At 39.8% G+C, this 17,365-nt stretch overlaps 1 protein-coding gene across 1 annotated transcript in view; it reads right to left on the bottom strand.

Moving 5' to 3' along the window:
- The window catches only part of FREM2 (FRAS1 related extracellular matrix 2), a 230,356-nt gene that overhangs the window by 92,237 nt on the left and 120,754 nt on the right, over positions 1 to 17,365 (bottom strand). Inside the window, exons 5-6 of the mRNA XM_006154200.3 lie at positions 11,205 to 11,330; positions 9,725 to 9,976 (exon numbers count right to left, since the gene is read on the bottom strand). Coding sequence (XP_006154262.1) covers positions 9,725 to 9,976; positions 11,205 to 11,330 — 378 coding nt within the window. The remainder of the gene's footprint in view (positions 1 to 9,724; positions 9,977 to 11,204; positions 11,331 to 17,365) is intronic.

The raw sequence follows: 17,365 nt of genomic DNA, 5'->3' as shown, positions 1-17,365 counted from the left end.
GAATGCCATTTTTAATTGCATTGAGAATAATCTAGTTCTAGAGAACCAATATGCTTTCGAAAGTTCTGATTGCCCTGAGTTACAAAGTTATAAGGGATTTATGTATTTACTTTTAGACAGGAAATAACCGGTTGGTTGATTCCTCATCTTGTTCACCCATGACCAGAGAAACAGACACAGCAACCAGAATAAAAGGTGTTGGAAAGTCACGTGAGATACGCTTCATCCAGGCTGTGTAACAGGCTTGAACACTTTGCCTCCTCCAACTGCATAATTTGAATTAATGAAAAATTGACCAACCTCAGAAACAACATCCATCTTTGACCTATATTGGATCTACATGTTGATGAATATTTGGACTATTTTTTTCTAGAGTCTACACCAATTTCCTCCCTCAGTTACGTCACTGGGTATGACTTACGTTTTTATTGCTTTGACGAAATTCAGGATTCATTATAGTCTAGTGGTGAACCATGTCAAGTCTGTGTTCAAGTTTAGGACAATATACCCAACATTTCATAGCTGTGTGATTCTAAGCAATTTTCTTCATCTTTCTAAGTCTGATTCGCCATCTCTTAAGTGGAGATAACACGTAATAATGTTTCCAGCACAGAATTTTGTCTAGTGCAGGATTCCTCTCCTCCAGACCTATATCTTCAATTGCCTACTCAATATCCAGCCACTGTAAAGGCATGTAAGCTCTTAAATTCATATGCCCTAAATGAACTTGCTGTTTTTTTTTTTTTTTTTTTTTTCCAGGACCAGTTTTATTCCAATTCTCCCTGCCTCAATGATCCATATCACTCTTAACTGCTCTACCTAGGAAACAAAGCATCATCTTCAAGTATTTCCTGTCCTTCCTCTTTATGTCTGATCAAGTACTGTTACGACCCATCTTCCTCTGCACTGTCTCTTAGGTGCCTCCTGGTACCTGCATCCTCGTGTAACTACTCTATTCAGACTTCTGCCACCTATCACCTATATTCCTCCAACAGACTCCTGAGCTCTTCAGTCTATTCTCTTTATTATAGCTAGAACAGAGTGATATATCTATAATATAAATCTGATTTTGTCATTCTACTTAAAATTGTTAGTTTCCTCTATTTATTCCATGAATAAAACAACTCCTTTCTATGGTTACAAGCCCCTCTAAGTCTGGCTCTTTGTATGTCTCTCCAAGCTCCTCTTTCAATTTACTCCTTTGAACCCCAGAGTTTTGCTGTATCCAAGCTTTTTATTCCCTGGATACACCTCATCCATTCACCCGAGGCACCTGTAGTCTCTCCTCCTAGAAACACACTTTCCTTTTCTTTTTGTCAGGTTAGCCTGATAGCAACTCAAATTTTCCTTAGGAAATCATGTTTTTAAAAAAGCCTCTCCTACACCTAGGTTGAGAAAGATGCTTTTTTCCTAGGAGAGCACTCATTGCATTGTCTATTCACTTACTTGTGCTCCCCCCAAAGTCTGAAAGGCCCGTGAGTTAGGAGGCTGTGGTTCTCTTGATCGCCGTTGCATCCTTAGCACACAGCAACGTGCAGGTACAGAAGGGCTCGATTTTCATTTTTCGAATAAGTGGGTAAATATTAGATTCTTAAAAATATCTGTTGGACAAATGAATAAGTATTTGCTAAACTGCAATGCAAAATTATCCAAAGATTCCATCTTTTGAGTTACTCCATACAAGAAATCTAGAAAATGGTAAGATTCTTCTTCCAAAGTTAATTCTGTGACGTGTATTGTTAAGTTACAACTTTGTAGTCTATGACCCAGCCACATTAGTACAGAAGGTAGAGTGTTGCTGCATGATACTGGAGCCACATGGGAGGTTCCAGCTTTGGGTCACCAGTCAACATGACCACATCAGGAGTACCTGTGTGACTTGTGTTCTGATTGATTGGAATGATGGGAGAAAATCGTGGTGTGGCAAAACCCTGTGGAGGGAACCCCCTCCTCCCACAGGCTCTCTGTCTCATAAAAGGAATAAATACATTTCATAGTCTGAATTTATTTCAAATAGAAGACATCATTATACTTCTAATTTTAATCAAACAAAAAAGTATTTTACATTAATGCAAGAAAACTAGATGCCCGTAATAGTGAGTTCAACCCCAGAGACATTTTGACCATAGAAGAAAGGGAGGAATATTTTCAATTCCATGTTTCTCTCTGTATAACTTACGTTAAGAATGTGGGAGAAGTGTTGAGGTGACCTCCAACAGACAAGTAAAAAGAGACATTAAGGTCTGTTACAGTAAGTAGAGGAGATAAGGGACACGTGGGCAGGAGAGAGATTTCTCGGCAGAACCCTCGCTCTAACTGAAAGATACTTTTTGGCATTGAAACTCAGGCAGTGTCAAGTCAGATGAATCTGTTTTTTTTTTTTTTCTTTTTTTTGTATTTTTCATGCATATTCAGTTTTAAGAATGACAGCCAAGGTAAGGAAAGGGTGACTAGTCAAGGTAACACAAGACCTTGTTGCCTGTTGGGGATGACGTGTACAGTCGTATCAGCTCGTCTGCTGTGTGGCGTATATCATGCTGGGTAAAATCTCTTTACAAACTAGATGATGTATAATGACGGAATGTATAAAACTAATAAATAATGCTAAGAAAAAATATACTCTTCCCCCTCCTCCCCTCAAAACGACACTGTTAAACAGCAAATTCACTTGTGGAATCTCAGTTACTTCATTCTCTTACTTGACCCTTTACCAGTTCTATCCTGGATTCTTTTCAGCTTGAACATCACAACAGCATATAGGTCCAAGCAGATAGTTCTGATGCTTTTATTAGAACCTATATTTGTGGGGGCTGGAAGGTGGTGCAGTGGTAAAACTGACGTTCTTGGGAAGGTTCTGGTTTGTGTCCAGAGATTTCCCTGAGTACGCAGGGCATGCAGCCATGTATTTGTAAATGTGCTATTGAGGAAGTACTGTTTTATTAACACCAAATGCAACTTGTTCCCCGTCCCTCTTTGTTTCAACGCAGTCCCTAGCCATTTTTTTTTTTTTTGGAGAGGTTTTCGCTATAGGGCATGTGCACTCTCCAGACAGACAGAGAGAGACAGAGAGACAGAAAGCGAGAAATCACTCCCAGGGGGGATGGCCACACCACAATCCCTTCTCCTCCATTCTCCTCTTGGGATCTTGGACATGCACACACACACACCCAGCGTGAGTTTTAAGCCACCAGGTCCGGGACGGAAACCGCAGTCGACTATGAGAGAGTCCAGCGACATAGCCATTACACTAACTGCTGGTTCCCTCCCTAGCCATTTTTGATGATAAATGAAAAGTAAGATTTTTCAGTTGTTATCCAATTTTTTTTCTACGTTGTCAAGTATTCTGTCTTTTTAAATGGAAACTTGGTTTATAGTTGTACTTTTCTGAGCCTATTGACACCTTTGAATAAGAGACTTTATTTATGTGAAGGTTGCATTGTGGGAAATAGTAAAATTAAATCAATGAAAATAAGACTTCAAATAACCTACTTTGACTTGGCTATCTGTCAATACAATAAAAGAAAACCAAGATTTGCTCAGTAATTAAGTCATTGTGCCAAAAAGGTCATGTTCAGATATTCAGGCTCCCAAGAGCTTTTTTTTTAATCTCATACAGAAAATGAAAGAAAGAAGTTTGGGTGATTTATCTCTGACTCATTCAGCTTGAACATCACAACAGCATATAGGTCCAAGCAGATAGTTCTGATGCTTTTATTAGAACCTATATTTGTGGGGGCTGGAAGGTGGTGCAGTGGTAAAACTGACGTTCTTGGGAAGGTTCTGGTTTGTGTCCAGAGATTTCCCTGAGTACGCAGGGCATGCAGCCATGTATTTGTAAATGTGCTATTGAGGAAGTACTGTTTTATTAACACCAAATGCAACTTGTTCCCCGTCCCTCTTTGTTTCAACGCAGTCCCTAGCCATTTTGTTTGTTTTTTTTGGAGAGGTTTTCGCTATAGGGCATGTGCACTCTCCAGACAGACAGAGAGAGACAGAGAGACAGAAAGCGAGAAATCACCCCCAGGGGGGATGGCCACACCACAATCCCTTCTCCTCCATTCTCCTCTTGGGATCTTGGACATGCACACACACACACCCAGCGTGAGTTTTAAGCCACCAGGTCCGGGACGGAAACCGCAGTCGACTATGAGAGAGTCCAGCGACATAGCCATTACACTAACTGCTGGTTCCCTCCCTAGCCATTTTTGATGATAAATGAAAAGTAAGATTTTTCAGTTGTTATCCAATTTTTTTTCTACGTTGTCAAGTATTCTGTCTTTTTAAATGGAAACTTGGTTTATAGTTGTACTTTTCTGAGCCTATTGACACCTTTGAATAAGAGACTTTATTTATGTGAAGGTTGCATTGTGGGAAATAGTAAAATTAAATCAATGAAAATAAGACTTCAAATAACCTACTTTGACTTGGCTATCTGTCAATACAATAAAAGAAAACCAAGATTTGCTCAGTAATTAAGTCATTGTGCCAAAAAGGTCATGTTCAGATATTCAGGCTCCCAAGAGCTTTTTTTTTAATCTCATACAGAAAATGAAAGAAAGAAGTTTGGGTGATTTATCTCTGACTCAGCCATGGTATTTCTGAAATAAGAACTGTTGGTCCAAATGGCAATCCAGTATTATAAAAGAAAAGTCTGTAGCACTACCACAGAGAACAGTGCTAGACAGATGTCATTTTCACTCAATAAAAAACTTTTCTAGCAAACTACAATATTGTGAAGTGGATAACTAAAACCTTTTCCATCAAAAATGCTACAAATGTCAGGGGATCTTCAACAAGTTTATGGAAAATATGTACTATGAAAAAAGCATGCATAGATTTCAAAATTATTTTGCACCAAAATGAATTGTTATTTTAATTCCAGCCTTCCATTTTCCATTTTGAAGTTTGCTCATATAACGAACATTCTTTTAAATGTACATTTTATAATAAAGGGATATCCTCAAGAAGATAAAATAACAGAACTATAAAACCAGAGTGCTAGGTAAATTGGCTAATACTGTATCTACCTTGAGTGGGCTGTGTCTAATTGGTCACACTGGGACGGGAGAGAGAAGGTGGGGATTTGAAGCTAAGTATAAAGTCTGGATACGAGTAAGAGATGCGCGAGTTAGAATTAAAAGCCACATTCTAACAAAGTTCCGATTTTTTTTTTTTTGCCTATACTTTAAAAAAGAGGTTTTTTTTTTGGAGAGATTTTCACTGTAGGGCGCGTGCGCTCGCCAGACAGACAGAGAGAGACATAGAGACAGAAAGCGAGAAATCACCCCCCAGGGGGGATGGTCACGCCGCAATCCCTTCTCCTCCATTCTCCTCTCGGGATCTTGGGCACGCACGCACACGCGCCCGGTGTGAGTTTTAAGCCACCGGGTCCGGGACATGAACCGCGGTCGACTACGTGGGAGTCCAGCGACATAGCCATTACGCTAACTGCTGGTTCCCAAAAAAGAGTTTCAACTGAGCTTTCAAATGTGTATATTTTAGGTTCGAATCCACACTATCTATTTGGCAATGAAATTCTTCAAATGAAAAAAATATATATATAGAAGTTGGCCCTGGCTAATGAAACTACAAAACTACTCTGAGGGTTTAATCCTGAACCCAGGTTGTATAGGTTTCCCACATATAAAGTTTCCCACGTATAAAAAATTGAGTTCCTGGAACCAGCAAAAGGCATAATGGTTATTGTTGGACTCTCACATAGTCAAGTGCAATTCGAGTCCTGGACCCAGTAGCTTAAGACTCAGGCTGGGCATGTGTGCATGTGTGCCTAGGATCCTGAGAGGAGAATGGAGGAGAGGGGATTGAGGTGAAACCATTCCCCCTGGGCAGGGGAGGGGGTGGGGAGGTACTTTTAAAAGTCTTTGCCATAGGACACATGTGCTTGCTGGAGAGAGACAAAGAGAGACAGAGAAACAGAAAGTAAGAAATCTCTCCCCCCCCCCGGGGGGATGGCCACACCTCAATCCCTTCTCCTCCATTCTCCTCCCGGGATCTTGGGCACGCACATGCGCCTGGTGTGCGTTTAAGCCACCGGGTTTGGGATGTGAACCACGGTCGACTACATGGGAGTCCAGCGACATAGCCATTACGCTCACTGCTGGTTCCGAAGAGTCATTTATTGTTGTCTACTTCTGAGATGAAAAAAATGTCTGCCTAAACTAAAGGAGTGATTTTAGAAGGGGATAAAAAAGGATAGATGTGGAAAAAAACTAAAGCACACACAGGACTTTTGATCTATTGAATAAGAGTCATTGTCTGGGACCAGCAGAAGGCATAATGGGTATGTCATGGGACTCCCACGTAGTTGGCCACAGTTCAAGTCATGAACCCATGGTTTAAAACTCATACTGGGTGCACGTGTGCGCATGCCCAAAATCCTGAGAAGAGAATGGAAGAGAAGGGATTGCAGTGTGACCATCCCCCAGGGGAGTGATTTCTCACTTTCTGTCTCTCTGGTGAGTACACTAGCACTATAGCCAAAATTTCTCAAAAAAAAAAAAAAAAAAAAGAATCTGTTGGCTGAGTGAAGGAGAATAATGATGATTGCTGAGGGAATTCCTGACAAACTACTAATCCAATGTATGCATCAGCTCTGAAGCTTCAAAATCAGTCTGTGACACCAAAATTTACCATTTCTGTGTTCTGGAGTGAAAAGCTCTCTGAGCCTTAGCTACCACATTCACAATGCCACTTGCCCCCAGTATACTAGGGAATTGCAAAGCTCAGATGAAACACTGATAATACTAAAATATTTGATAAATATTGCATAATAGTAGATAGCAATAGTTCCTCAATCTCGTCACCAAGAGGGACATGTTGTAGAGGCAGAGGGTAGCATGTGAAAGATGTTGGGGGTTCTGAAACTGACTTTGCTTTGTAATGGCTTTGCTAATTCAAGTTGATCACTTAGCCTGAGTCTCAGTCTTATCATCTATAAAATAGGGAAAATGGCATCACTCTTCTTTCTTGTAAAGATTTAGTGATACATATATACATACGTGAAAATGTCTGCATCTCATAAACAATGGCTTCTTTCTTTTTTTTATGGAGAGGTTCTCACTATAGGGCGCGTGCGCTCGCCAGACAGACAGAGAGAGACATAGAGACAGAAAGTGAGAAATCACCCCCAGGGTGGTGGGTCACGCTGCAATCCCTTCTCCTCCATTCTCCTCTCAGGATCTTGGTCATGCACGCACACGCGCCCAACGTTAGTTTTAAGCCACCGGGTCCAGGACATGAACCGTGGTCAATTACGTGGGAGTCCAGTGACATAGCCATTACGCTAACTGCTGGTTCCCACAATGGCTTCTTTCTATACCTTTATTTTTTTTCCCAAGCATATCCCATAGCAATCCATATGAGAAAGATTTTTTCATTGACAAAACACTGAACTAAAGTAATTATTAATTACATGTTCCATTTTCAGTTAATCCTACATCTTTCTATATTCTTTTTTAGAAAATGTATTTATTTATCTTTTTAGTTTTTGCTTTAGGGCACATGCACTCACCAGACAGAGACAGAGAGAGAGGAAAGGTGAGAGATTACCACCAGGGGAGATGGCCATACTGCATGCCCTACTCCTCCACTATGCTCATGGGGTTTTGGGCAGGCATACACACACACACACACACACACACACACACACACACACACACACACAAACACACCTGCAGTGATTTTCAAGCTGCTGGGTGCAGAAATCAAGCCACCAAGCTGGTCAGGTGGGATCTAGTGCCTTAACCTCCACACCACCTGTTGGCACTCTATATTCTCTTTTTATCTGTATCAATACAGATGTAACAACGGATAGATAGTGGGATAGCAGCTGAGTGTTTGGTGTGGACTGAAAAATCTGTCCTGGCTAACATTCAAAAATACTGACTCGCTAAGATCAATTTAATAAAAAAAGATAGGTATTTTATTTTAAAAGATAATTTTTTATTACAGTAATAAACTGAAGCAATATTTAAAAATATTACAGTCACTTACACATGTATAATTTTTTTTTTTCTAATCAATCTCACTCTGTCATGATCCTCCTGTTTCAGCCTCTTAGTAGCTGGGACTGCAAGAGTGCAACACTATCCTCAGCTCCTTTGACAGGATCTTACAAGCTTGCCCAGGTCAACCTTGAGTTTGTAATCCTTCTGCCTCAGTCTCCCTAGTACTTGGATTACAGGTGAGACTTCACCATGCCCAGAGTTCAGGTTGAGCAGGAAATCCAACCTGGGGCTCCCATGTGGGCTTGGCTTCTGGAACAGCAGTATCATTTTAGCAGCATGAACTACTGTGGCTGGGTCACGCAGGTTATTATCTAAATTTAAGGTAAAATAAAAACTCTCTATAATCCCCACTGGATAAAATCCTTTGTAATTTTTATGCTTAGTGTTTTTAAAACATTTGAGGGGGTCAGCAGGTGGTGTATTGGTTAAAGTGACGAACTCCTACTTGGTTGACTAAGCACTTCAAGTCCTGGACCTGGCATATGTGCATGCGTGCTCAAAATCCTAAGAGGAGATTGAAGGAGAAGGGATGGCATGGCCATCTTCCCTGGCGGGGAGTGAAGAGGTGGAGAGTGATTTCTTGCTTTCTGTCTCTTTGTCTCTTTCTGCCTCCCCAGTGAGTGTACGTGCCCTATAGCAAAATCTTTCCCCAAAAAAACAAAAACAGAAAAAAACAAATAGAAAAAAGACTTTCCAGTAAAAATCAGACATTACTTATTTGTTAGAGGAATAAAACACAATAATATACAAAGGAACCAGTGCTGTGCCTCATAAGACATCTTGCTAACTTTACTTGCCACCTTATTTTGTCACTTAATTATCAAAGACCTTCCTGGAAGATGATTTTCAGCTTCTCGAGTTTTAAAATTATTCAGGATTGAAGGCCTTTGACTCTCTCGCAGCTCCTCTCCAAGCTGAAACTCGCTCCCTAGTTTCTACCTCTTTCAGCTCTCTGAGGAACATTTTAATGGAGTTTAGTCCAACGTTGGGACTTACCTTTCAGTTTACTGCTCTCTCCTTTCCTCACTAGACTGTTCACAATCTTTCTGTTTGTTCTTTCTTTCCTTACAAGAAGCACTAACTCTTTCTTGGACTAAAAAACGTAAGACCCCTTTGCTCCTTTTACTATGCACAAGGGATTACTACATAGTGATTTAACTTCCCTGGGGAAGAGTAGTCTAGTATATCTGCTCTCCCTCTGTTTAGGGCGCAGCAAGCTGCCTATTGATCTTAATTTTTCATGTATTTATTACCTTTACAGTTATTCATTGAATAGCCTTGTCTGAAAGGTTTCTTTGAAACAACAGGCTTCTATAGAGATTAAAGTTACAAAATATAAATATAAATGTTTAAAAGCAAAGCAAACACATAGAAAGGAAAGAAATGAGGTTTATTAAAATTGCTTCAATTCCTCACCATGGAACTTGAAAAATTTAATCATCTAATGGTGAAAGCATGGTGAGAAAAAACTGTTTAGAGGAAAGAATACTCAAGCGTTACTTTTGCCCTTTAAAAACATGAAATCAAGAAAAAACAAATCAATTGTTGGAATCAACTTAAAACTTAATCACATTATCAAAGGAAGCAAAAAATAAATGCACATTTAATCATTCTTTTAGACTCCCATTTTTCTGTCTGGGAAGTTGTGCCTAAAGGTGATCTTGGTAAGAAGACTTTTTAGGTAAATGAGTACTTACCATCATCTTTGTCAGGGAGGATTGTAATCTGAGCTCCTGGGAACTCTGATCCTATTCTCCCACCCATGGCCATGCTCAGGAGGACACGGAATGTTTCCTCTTCTTCGTACAAGGAGTCATCAATAACAACTATCCGACACATTTTCTCCCGCTCATCCTTGTCAAATCGAACAACACTGGTGTGGTCCTCAGGCCTGGATATGTAATCAGAATAAGACAACACTGAAGTCGGCACAGTTCCCGTTGCTGTTCCTGGAGGTGGAGAGAGTCCAGAAGATTTTTATGTAAAGTATATTACAAGGGTGTTTCCAGAAACAATGATTTGCAGTGCAGCATTTTAACGGTTAATTTGTATACAGAACATGAACATGCTAGAAATTGCAATAGTAAGTACATACTGTTCTGGAATCATGAACCAACTCCAGAATGACCTCAACCCTCTGATGAGTACTAAATTTCAAGTTTCTCCTGTCTTTCCTGTCAATGGATATTTTGATCAATATACTATTACAAAACAATAGTGTCTGCTAGTCCAGTTCTTACTATGTACAGGCAAAGTGCCAAGTGCTTTAGCTACTTGCCTCTCATGAATCCTCTGATCCACTCTCTTGGGTTTGACCCATTTGGTAACTGAAGTTTACAGAAGTTAAGCCACTGGCTCTGTGACCCAAAGTCCAAGGCTTATCCTGAAGTCTGGTTTTAATTACTATTCTGTACTGCTTTTTAATTCACACATATGTATTAATGGAAAATTTAGCAAAAGTCTCAGAGCACCAACAGTATATTTGACTTTTCATTTGTACTTTTAGAAAAGCAACTTGTTTTCTAGAAAGGTACTAGTATACTAGTAAATTATATGCATTAATTTAATTTCAGATTAATTATCTTTTATAAGATGCTTATGTATGTGCAAAACAATTATTTTGAAAATTTGAAATGGGTTTTAACTACTGTAAAATTAGTTTATTTTTATTCCATATTCATTGCCTTGCCTCTTTTTAAAAAATATTTTAAAACAATAGCCCTCTTCTACTTCAACAGGCTTGGGTGGGCTTCAGTTTCTTGCAATTCGAAAACTCTTAGTGTATGTAAGTGACCAAATGGAGTCAGACCTTCCATGCTCATTGTTTCTTTCTATTTTCTTTTATTATATGTTTGGCCAAAAAGCTTATGCACTCACCAGAGAGAGACAGAGAGGAGAGAGATGGAGAAAACACAGGGCTTTCTCCCAATGGGGCATGGTCATATTGCCTCCATTCCTCCATCCTGTCAAGGATCTGGGGCAAATATGCACAAGTGTGTGGCATGTTTTTCTAATTGCCAGGACCAAGATTTGAACTACATAGTCAGCCATGTGAGATCTAGTTTCCTTAACCATTAGACCTAAGGGCTGGCCCTGCAGGCTTCCATAGAGCAGTCTTCAAAGATACAATTCTGAAGAAAGTCTTCTAGTTTTTTTTTTTTTTGTAAATCAAGCTACCTTGTTGGGTATAACAGAGCACCATTAACTCTTGGCTGACATCTCCACTTCTCCTGATGGGAATGAATAGTTCGCCAATGTCTTCTTCAATGGAGTATCCAGACTGGGGAATAAATACGGTTGATTCTAAAGAGAAAACACAATCACAGCCACTATTATTTTTGTCTAAACATTTTGTCTCTGAAACAATCCTATGCAAAGTAAAATTTCTGTCATGATTGATTTCCTCCCCTTGCACATTCAGTTAAAATGACACAGTGTAAAGGGAAGCATGGAGGCGAGGGGGAAAGAAGTGTGTATGCAGGGTGTAGGCTGGGGGCCAGTGAGTCTTAAATCTGAAAACAAAACCCAACATGGTTTTCTTTTCCAGTAATTGCTTTTCTCTCATCTAATAAGGACTGCTGACATAGTTTATTCAAACCTTGCTTTATTCCCTTGGGATACATTACCACCTTCCAATGGAGTAGAATTGGAGGGGTAGAAATATCCTCCGAAATCATCTTGTCCCTCCTCTCTACAGATAAAGAAACTCAGGCTCATACAGTTGGAATTAATTTGCCAAGGACTTTTACTGGTTGAATCAGGATTAGAACTCAGACCCTGTAATGTCTATGTTGTTGATTTTTCCATGCAAACTGTTCTCCTTTTAGACGATTCATGATTTAAAATATAATACTATATTCAAAACTACATTAAATAGCTATTTCTTTCACATTCATGAATCAGCTGTAAGTAATAGCTCTACAGCTTCCTTTATCCTCTGGTAGGGTAATAATAATACACAGTGTATGATGTTATATTTCTATACAAGGGATCTTTAAAAGTTTATAAAAAATGTGTATTATAGAAAATCAGGCATAATTTCAAAAATATTTTTGCACCTCAATGAAATTTATTTTATTTCCACAAACTTTGAAATATTGTAAGTCTCAATGATTCATATTTCATGTAGTTAAAAAATACACTAAACAATAAAAATGGCATAGTTAAATTGTTTAACAATACATGTACTATGTAAAACTGTAACCGGCATTTAGTTCAATAGTTTGACATTCTGAACCCCAAACAGATATCTAGTATTTGACTGGGAATCTGTTTTAGTGAGCCTCACATCTACAAAGAAATCACTTCATGATTATTTTTAAAACAGCAAGCCTCACTGCTTTTGATGATAATAAAAGACCATTAGAATAGTGGATCCAGCCCTCAAGGCCCACACTCCACCCTGCTCTGTACCCCAGGAGCTGCATGGAACTGCATCAAATGTTTTTGTCACACTCCTTCCAGTTGGGTCAGCCAAAGGAGGATGCAGGAAAGATCTTGGAAGGCAAGAATAGGGTGAGGTTGGGCATTTATTCCCCAGGCTCTCCACAGTATTTCCAGAGTTTCCTGCACCCCACCTTCTACTAATGGTCCAAGTGCCTATGGAGTCCTAACTCACTCTGGGCTCAGCCCACCTCTCCTCTCTGTGCCCCTCAAGCCTAGAGGTGGTAAGGGTTCCCATTGTCACTAGCCTTAGAGCACTCTGCCATGACTGGGGGTTTTAAGGCCCTTGTCCTTACCTTCATAAAATAGTCATACAATTAAATTCTTTTGTGATTTCTCATTTCAGGTGCCATGTGTTTTCTCCTGGGATTCTGGATAATACATTAATTTTAAAAATGCCCCCGTTAAAAAAAAAATCTATCAATTATTTATTCATCAGATACTGATAGGGTGACTAACTTGCCTGGTACTGTGTGAGGCACAAATACTATAGTCTTGTGGAGTTTTCATTCTAGTTGGGGTGGCAGGAAGAAGAAAATAAATAAATATACAAGAAAATACATAGTATGTCAGGAGGTGACAAATGGTATGAAGAAAATAGAGTGTGTGTGGGGCAACAGAGCCCTGGGCACGTGGGGATGAAGGGTCTACAGTATGCAGGAAAGTCATGGAAAGTACCTCTGCTAGAGTCATGTTTGAGTTGAGACCCAAGTGTGATAATGAGATTCCCCCATGTGAATTATTTAGAAAAGAGAATTCCAAGCAAAGGGATGAACAGTGAAAAGGACCTCAGGCCAGGTTGTGTCAAGTGTGTGCAAGGAATAGCCAAAGTAGTTGGAGCAAACGGGGCGTAGAAGAGAAGGTAAGATATGAGGCCAAAGGGGTGGCGACATGATGGATGGTAGACACACAGCATGGAGACTTCTAGACTATTGGAACAACTTGGAATTTACTCTAAGTTGTGGAAACAAAAACTACCCAAATAGGATGAGAACAAGAAAAGTCGACGGATTCAGAGATGACTCTATCAATGGAGTCAGCTACCATCACTTGCGTTTTGTCAGAAGCTCAAAGGCAGGAAAAGGAGTGGGAAAGTTTAATAGTGGGAACAAGGGAAAGCTTCAGGTGTGCCCTGGTTGGAGGCTGGCGGCATGGAAAAGTGTAGTGCATGAACTAAAAGTGGGGCTTTCTGTGTGACTGTTTAGGGGACATATTTGGTTTTCTTTAGTTAGTCTACAGTTTGAAGTAGGACCCAAAATTAGGCAAGCTGTCAGGTCAAGTCCTGACCATTTGATGCTGATTGCTATGATGGTTTTGGCTTGGCTTTCTGGTTGTTGTAAGCTGTGGGTCAGAGTTACAGTTTTTTTCTTTTCTTTCTTTTTTTATTTTATAGATAGATTTTTGCTACAGGGCAATGCGCTCACCAGAGAGACAGAAAGATAGAAAGCAAGAAATCATGCCCCCAGGGAGATGGCCACACCATAATCCCTTCTCTTCCACTCTGCTCTTGGGATTTTGGGCACACATGTACATGTGCCCAGCATGCATTTCAGGTTGCCAGGTCCAGGAGTCAAATCATGGTTGGCCATATGGGAGCAACCATTACACCATCTGCTGTGCCCCAGAGTTATATTTTAATATGTACTGTGGCCATTTGTTTATTCAGTCTCTCCCCTTTTTTATTCTTTTGATTTTGACTTTTTTATTTATTTTTATTTTTTTGCTTCTTTTTTTACTTATTTTTTTATGCATTCAATCACTGTATATTATTACAGCTTATAAAATAAATTTTCCCAGCTTGAATACACTGTATATTAGTCCAGTTAAAGGTATTGTCATACACATTATCATCAACAGATAATTTTCCATTTTTGTGTCCCTTAAATGTCTTGCTTCTTTTAGGCTCTCAGTACAGAATCATAAGACATCTATGGACATGAATGGGTGTTGTAATCTGCCATACTTCTTGTGAGATAGACATTTGGTGCCAATATCTGAAGCAAAGAACCTGGTTAAGAGGCTTTGTAGTCATCCAGGAAAGAAACAGAACCTGGTTAGGAGACTTTGTAATCACCCAGATAAGAAATCCTAGAAGCCTGGACCAGAGGTGGTATACAGGAATATAAAGGAACAATCAAAGAATTTTTCCAATGATTATATGTGGGAAGTGAGAGACATAGAATAATCAAGAATGACGTAACATTTTCTTGACCAACTAGAAAGATGAAATTGCTGTTGTTTTGGTTTTAGTTTTTGGGTTGTTTTTAGTTTTGCTATAGGGTGTGTATGCAAGCCCGAGAGAGAGAGAGAGAAAGTGAGAAATCGCCACCTCCCCAATAGGGGATGACTATGTTATAATCCCTTCTCTTCCAGTCTCCTTGGGATTTGGGCACTCATGCAAATGCACCCAGCATTCTTTTCAAGCCCCTGGGTCCAGGACTTGAACCATTTAGTTGGCCATATGGGATCCAGTGCCTTATCCTCCATGCCACCTGCTGGATCCAAAGTTGCTGTTTATAGATGTGAGGAAGACTGCAAGAGCATCAGATGGTAGGGTGGAAATTCAGAGCTCTAATCTGGACACATGAAAAATAAGGTGTCTTTTATATCAATGCTGAGATGTCAAATTAACCAGCTGAGAATAGAATCCTGATTTCAATGGAAAGGTCCAAACTAGAAATATAATTTGAAGTCACTGACATGCTCACCATGTATAAAGCTATGAGTCATATAGGGAGGAATTATAGATAAGGAAGAGAAAGGATCCAGGGATTCACCTGGGGGCATTTAGAAGTCAAAGAGATAAGAATGAGTGGAGGCTAATGAAGACAGCCAAGGGAGTGTGAGTATTGAAGGTCAAGTGCAAAAAGTGTATTATGAAAAGGGAGTGATCAATTGTTTGGAATGCTGCTGACAGGTGTAGTAAGTTGAGAACTGAGTGCTGATCATTAGTGTAGCAAAGGGAAGACACCAGACACTGGTCATCTTTATCAGAACTATTCAGTGAAGTAGAGGAAACAAAAGCCAGAAGGAGGGACCTGCAGTTAACATAATGGCTATGTCATTGGACTCCCATGTAGGCGACCATGGTTCGAGTCCCAGACCCAGTGGCTTAAAACTCACACTGGGTGCATGTGCATGCATGCTCAAGATCCCAAGAAGAGAACGAAGGAGAAGGGATTGCCATGTGGCCATCCCCCCAGGGGTGACTTCTCACTTTCTGTCTTTCTGTCTCTCAGTCTCTCTCTGTCTTTCCGGCAAGCACATGCACCCTATAGCAAAAACCTCTCAAGAAAAAAAAAAGCCAATAGGAGAAGATGCGAGATGGGAGGAAAGAGACTAGAGACAATAGACACAGGCATTTCTTTAAGAGGTGCTGCTTTAAGTGGGAACAAGCAGCATCTGGAGAACTGTCTTTGATGGTTTAATTTTTAAAATGAACATTAAGCTTAAGAATGGCACCTACTATTATGAAATAAGATTTAAGCAAATATAAAATTTTAACATAGAAATTCTCATAAGACTTTAGTACCAAAAATACATAAGGTGTTATGAAATAGTCAAGTTAAATGAGTTTCAATAAGTGTCTTTTCATTAACTTAGGAGCACTAGCTCCAGTACTGTCTAAGTTCTGACAGTCTTCAGGTCATGTCCTCCATAGCGTTAATATGAAATATCACAGCAAGCGAGATTTGTTTAGTAGGGTTTGTTATGGACTGAATTTTTGTGTTTCCCAAATTCATATGAAGTCCTAACACTGATGTGATGATATTAAAATATGGGACCTTTGGGAAGTTAGTAGGTTTAGATGAAGTCATGATAGGATTTGGTCCTAATGAGAAGAGGAAAACTAAGATCTTTCTCTCTCTCTCTTGCTCCTCTCTCCAAAAACTTGTACCGAGGAAAGGCCTCGTAAGGGTATAGTGAGAATGTAACTGTCTACAAGCCAGAAGAAGTCTCCTCACCAGTAACTAAACCTTTGAGCACCTTCCCTTGGATTTTCCAACTTCTAAGACAATGAGAAATAAATGTCTATGGTTTAAGCCACTCCAATCTGTGGTAGTTTGTTATGGTAGCTCAAGCTCAAACAGGGTTGACCATATGTAATATTCATTCTCTATTGCTAATCTATACTGGCCAAGTATTTTTTCAAATAAGTTATTCAGGCAAGTTCCATGTCTAGGATATTAATTTAATGAGTTACTTTAAGATTTAAACCCTGCACCCTGAGTTTTCTCTCCTTCTACACCCTCTGACCCATACAGTTTTGATTAAACAGGTCAAGACCTCTTGCTGGTGCCAGTAGGTTTGGGTTATAAATAAAGAAGAAAACTGAGTGTCTGGACCATGCCCTTAGCTCTGGAATTTACTCCTACAGTTGATCTAACAGAAGGTAAATAGGCCCAGTATCAAGTTAGGACTTCTGTTGACCCAACCTCTAAGAGAAATACGTAGCCTGTGGGAGAAAGTAGAAAAGGAAACGAGAGAGACACAAAAAAGATTTCTCTAGTAGACTTTTCAGTTCACATTATTATTATTATTATTTTTTAGAGAGGTTTTTGCCATAGGGCATGTGCGCTCGCCAGACAGAGAGACAGAGAGATAGAAAGAGAGAAATCACCCCCCAGGGGGATGGCCACACCACAATCCCTTCTCCTCCATTCTCCTCTCGGGATCTTGGGCATGCACGCACATGCGCCCGGTATGAGTTTTAAGCCACCAGGTCCGGGATGCGAACTGTGGTTGACTACATGGGAGTCCAGTGACATAGCCATTACGCTATCTGTTGGTCCCGCCTACATTATTTTTAAATTTCACTTTATATATGCAGTAGAAGTATACATGCAGGCTGCCTCAAGTAAAATTTCTAAAAATGGCATTCATATATATATATA

The sequence above is a fragment of the Tupaia chinensis genome, unplaced genomic scaffold, assembly GCF_000334495.1.
Source record: "Tupaia chinensis unplaced genomic scaffold, TupChi_1.0 Scaffold000402_1, whole genome shotgun sequence".
NCBI lineage: Eukaryota > Metazoa > Chordata > Mammalia > Scandentia > Tupaiidae > Tupaia > Tupaia belangeri.
Note: the sequence above shows the minus strand (reverse complement) of the source record. Positions and strands in the feature narration are given on the sequence as shown.